This window comes from Perca fluviatilis, chromosome 20 (assembly GCF_010015445.1).
Source record: "Perca fluviatilis chromosome 20, GENO_Pfluv_1.0, whole genome shotgun sequence".
NCBI lineage: Eukaryota > Metazoa > Chordata > Actinopteri > Perciformes > Percidae > Perca > Perca fluviatilis.
This window is the reverse complement of record NC_053131.1, coordinates 19,574,455-19,579,454: the sequence shown is the minus strand read 5'-3', so window position 1 is coordinate 19,579,454 and position 5,000 is coordinate 19,574,455. Positions and strand designations below refer to the sequence as shown.

The 5,000-nt window shown below is 38.8% G+C and overlaps 1 protein-coding gene across 4 annotated transcripts in view; it reads right to left on the bottom strand.

Annotated features, from left to right (window-relative positions):
* Nucleotides 1–5,000, bottom strand: part of evla (Enah/Vasp-like a) — a 37,309-nt gene that overhangs the window by 14,915 nt on the left and 17,394 nt on the right. For all 4 annotated transcript variants that reach the window (XM_039786464.1, XM_039786463.1, XM_039786462.1 and 1 more), the window contains exon 2: nucleotides 725–893. In XM_039786464.1, the coding sequence (XP_039642398.1) occupies nucleotides 725–893 (169 nt within the window). The remainder of the gene's footprint in view (nucleotides 1–724; nucleotides 894–5,000) is intronic.

The window sequence follows — 5,000 nt, the reverse complement described above, 5'->3', positions numbered from 1 at the left end:
ATGTTTAATGAGGATAAATACTGTAATAATGCTGTAATACTGTTCAAAACATTTTTACAATTACATAAAAAGGCAGAAATAATAAAATGAGAAAGCAGATACAGGAGGTTGTCTTTTTTATAATTTGTTTGGGCATTTTAGACCTTCATTACATAGGACAGGAAAGGGGGAGAGAGTGAGGGAATGACATGCAGCAAAGGGTCGCAGGTGGTTATTGAATCCGCGGCCACTGCGGCAAGGACTAAGCCTCTGTACATGGGGCCCACATGAGCTCCCCAGGCGCCCCGGAGAAACAAAACTTTTGAAGAAACAAATTTCTGCACTGACAAATTCCTAAAAAGGCATGAATTGTAATACAACCTCAAAAGATGTATTTTGAATAAGGGCACATTGGTTAATGTTTCTCAAATGAAAAAACTTGTGAAAACTCTCACACTTTTTGCTATTGCGAATTACGCATTTTTGTCATATCAGAGTTATCGTGATTACGAGTTTTCAACTTCCAGGTAGTAAATACAAACAAACAATCTTTCTGAAAGATCTGTATATCTAACTTGGCACTTACTAATATGGAAGTGCCAGAAAACAACAAATACGGACGCCTTACACCAGCCATTGTTTAATGTAATTAAACCTAAATTTAATGGAGCTCCAAAGTCAATGAATGAGAAATGTCCTCTCATCACCAGGAGTGTGACGCTGATTATTTTTCTGCGTCTCTCACCTGCTGGTCCTGCAGTTTGACCCCCACCACTCTGAAGGTGTTGTTGGCAGTGTTGTGGTAGATGTTGATGCGGCTGAAGCCCTGCTGCCCAGGCTTGATGGGCACCCACTTCTTACTGGCATCGTCGTAGACCATCACTGAGGCCCGCGCCTGGCAGATACTCTGTTCACTGATGGAAGAGAGAGAGGACATAAGAGAGTCCAGTTAAGTATTGGAACATTAGTTCTGTTGACTGTGGAGAGACATACAGAGATCCAGTTAATTTATTTCCTCATAGACAGTTCTTTTGTGGGTCTCTCAAAAAAAACTGAAACTTGTTATATGGATTCTTTGTCCAATTTCTAAAATAATTTAAGCACCTTGTCTTTTTAACAAAAGGTAAACCATTTTCTTAGCGTTCAACAAGTAAGTAATAAATCTTGGTTAAAGACATAGAACCCAGACTATTATGTTTCAGCATGAAAGAAGCTTTTATGAGAAACTAAGTTGAGCAAATAAAGAACAGAAAACAACTGGAATGTGGGCAGGATTCAGTTCTCAATATTCAATAGTAGATAATATTAGATTATAGAGATGCTTCACTGCACTGTTAATTCTCATACTGTTACTGTTGACCAGAATAGTGTAAATATGATGGTGATCAAATGAAACCAATGAAACAGAGTTACTGTATAATCATCTGGTTAGCTGAGGGGTCACTGGGGAGCCACACCTTTCTGCAGTTACCACATTGGAAATAGCACACTGCCACTGTACATATCTGTTTGTGTGCGCTGAGGGGAGGGTGGATTGTCATTTTTAAAAGCTATACACAAAACCTCAACCTAAAACCAAACCCTGGAAAATTCCCCTTTCCCTCCTGGCCTTAACTGTGTTGTGGCCGTGGTGGCACCATTACAGCACATGAAGAAATGTTAAGAGGCATCACTTGGTGTGCGTGATGTGTTGGGTAATAATACAGTGTGTTAAAAACGCAAGTGTTTGATCAGCAAGTGTATCGCCAGCTGGAGACTCATTTGGTAAAAAGCAAATGAAAACTAGCACAGAAGCACGCAAGTTGAGGACGCATAAAATAATCATGTTCACAAGCACAGAGGTGAAAGGGAATTTATTCACTAAAAAGACACGTGCACATTGACTTATGTGGCTTAGAAAAAAAATCACATGACAAAATCACCCCTTTCAAGAGATACAGCTTGAGTTTATAAAATAAAGAGCCATGTGTGTTATGTGTGACTTCTGGTATGACCTTATAGCACCATTAATTGCCTGAAGGTGGAAAAACATAACAACTGTGTTATGTGTCTAAGTGACTAAACGCTTCTCTAGTTTTCACTTTTAACACCTCAGGGACCGACTCTCCGCCAGGCTCAGACTCACATTAGCGGTCTGAAGGTGTGAGGGCCAAGAAAAGCAAGCTAAAGAGCATTGCTAATATGCTCACTGACTGTCAAGGTATCCCAGAGCCTTAATCTCTGCAATAGTTTATATAAAATGACATGACAAAAAAAAAAAAAAAAAAAGGAAAATTCAAGAAAGAAGCAAAAGGGAATCCTATTAAGAGGGAAAAGTATAAACAAGTGTGGAACTTCACAAAATTTTCCAGGGCTGCAAATTACTTTCATTATCTGTAGATTATTTTCTTGATACACCAATTAATCATTTGAGCTATGAAATCAGTCCCTCCAGAAAAACGCGATTATACGATCGCATAATTCATTGCATAATCAGCCAAAGTCCGCATATTTATGTGGGGTCCGCATTTTTTCAAATACGCCTCACTTTCGCCGCATAAATTGCCGATTTCCGCGCAAAGTATGCAGGGCTTGCATGATTTCATAACCCTGCATTTTCGTTGCAAAAAAGTCACATGTATCTTAGCAGAAAGTTGAAAAATGTTGCGTTTACTTCACACAAGAGCAGCCATTTTCCCCTGTTGCCATGGGAACGTTATGAAGTGATGTTATGAAGTGACGTTATGAAGTGACGTTATGAAGTTATGAAGTGACGTTATGAAGTGACGTTATGAAGTGACGTTATGAAGTGACGTTATGAAGTGACGTAATTACGCGATGTGAACATCATCGAAAAGCAGGGTGTTGGGGGAATCACTTTTTCATCAAACCGCAGTTTTTGCAAGTTCCCAAAATTTCATCGCATGAAATTGCATAAATATCCCGCATATTCCATCGCATTTTTTAAGAAAACGTGCCGTATAATCAAGGATTTTTGCCTGCAACAATCACAAAAAAACTCCACATTTTTCTGGAAGGACTGTGAAATGCCAAAAAGTAGAGAAAAACACCCATTGCATTTCTTAATTTGTCCGCCGACCAACACTTGGAAAAAAGCCAAGATATTTAATTTACTACATATATCTAATGTGCATATAGCTAATGTAATAGCTTTATTTTCCTTCGATTGATAAATTGATTAATTGACTTATTGTTGCAGCTTTAAAATTTACATTTTCATATAACCTTTTACAGTTTTCTCGTTATTTGATATATTTTCAATAAGGCAAAAAGGTATGGAGTGCACAAGACTGCGCCTTGCAGTCACATCTTAAAACCATTGTTACATCGAATTTGACTGAACAAAAACATTTGAGACTTTGGAATGATACACTGGAGATATGCCTGACCCCGTTAGAGAGGTTTCCCAGCAGCACAACACTGTATGTAAGTTATGAGGGTATGAAAAAAAGCCAGAAATGGTGACAAGAACCAAAAGTATGATTAATTGTTCTATTACCTTGACTACTGAATAAGAGCCAGAAGTGAATGGGATTATACCGTGTAATGTTCTACCCAAAGCAATTTAGTACATTACATTAACAATAAAAATGGTCTAAATAATAAAATGAGGAAGCAGATACATGAGGTTGTTTTTTTGCAGCAATTATCAGGGGCTGGGACTTGTTTCCAAGGCCCAGAGGACGTGAGTTACATTCAAACGTCAACATGTGATCCCCCCCACCCCCCACCCCCGCTCCTCTGACAACGTTTCCTTCGAGCTGCCGCTCTGCAGGAGGAAGACACTGTGACATCTGTGAGACCCCCCGCCCGGGACCGCTCGAACACATGGTTGTAATCACCTGCTCTCCAGTTCCCTTGTGGTCATCCGGATGGCCTCAAATAACTCAGAAGTGATGACATAGCGGTGTTTCTATTGGCTTTACTCAAACCCTGAATACGTGATATTTACTCTTGCAAAATAATAATGTATTTTGGATGAATTCCTCTAAAAAAAAAAAGTAATTCAGAATAAAACACGTTACATGCTCTCAAAATAATTTAACAGTTCAAAGGCTCGATATCAACGTGCTTTCATTTCCATTTTTTTCTTTTATCTAAAATTCTTTTCATCATAAGAATCTTAGAGTTAAATAATCTGTTTGATGATTGACATAAAAATGTTTATTTCCATGCAGCAATATCAGAAAGTCTGAGAATAAACTGCACAGCAAACGTCATGTCGTTCCTCAGGGAGAAGCCTTTAAAGCTCACTTGACAGGTGGAACAACTCCCACGATTAAAACCACCCTCCCTCTGTCAAATATCCATCATTCCCCACTGCACAACTGTCGTCGAGTTAACCGCAGCAATATCTTATTAAAGCTATCGCAACACAATTTATTCATGACAATGACTCGAGCACAGATACATTTTGTAGACTGTTAAATGTAGTAAGTCAGTAAGCAACAGTGAGACTAGATGCAGATGCTGATGGTTATACAATAATTATCCTCCATCCAGGTCAAACAGGAACTTTGAAATCAAACAGGAAACATTTGTCTTTTACACAAGATATAAAGTTCCTCAAATACATTCAAATATAGCACAGAATCTGATCTCACCAATTCACTCCAGATAAAATCAAAAATCCTGTTTGACAGCCCTGACACAGACGTAAATATTCATCCTTAACCTCATGCAAATGTCATCCTATATATCAAGATTAAGAAAAACAAGTAAACCAAATAATCATTATCACTGATAAGCCGGGCTGTAGGATATAGCAATCTAAGGTTCACTGCCTCGACATTTAAGGAGAACCTCCCATTCTGAATGCAAAACCATGTGAAATAACTACAGACATCATGTTTCCTACATCTCTAAATAAGTTTAACAGACTCTCTAATCACATAAGTGACACTTCTCTCCACTTCAGAGACCCGACAGACCACCAGAGGCTCACTGGGAAAAGACAGGAAGGGGAGGAGGGAGGTGGCTGCCTCTATGTGTTGGATCTTCTTACAAAAACAGGCCCTATT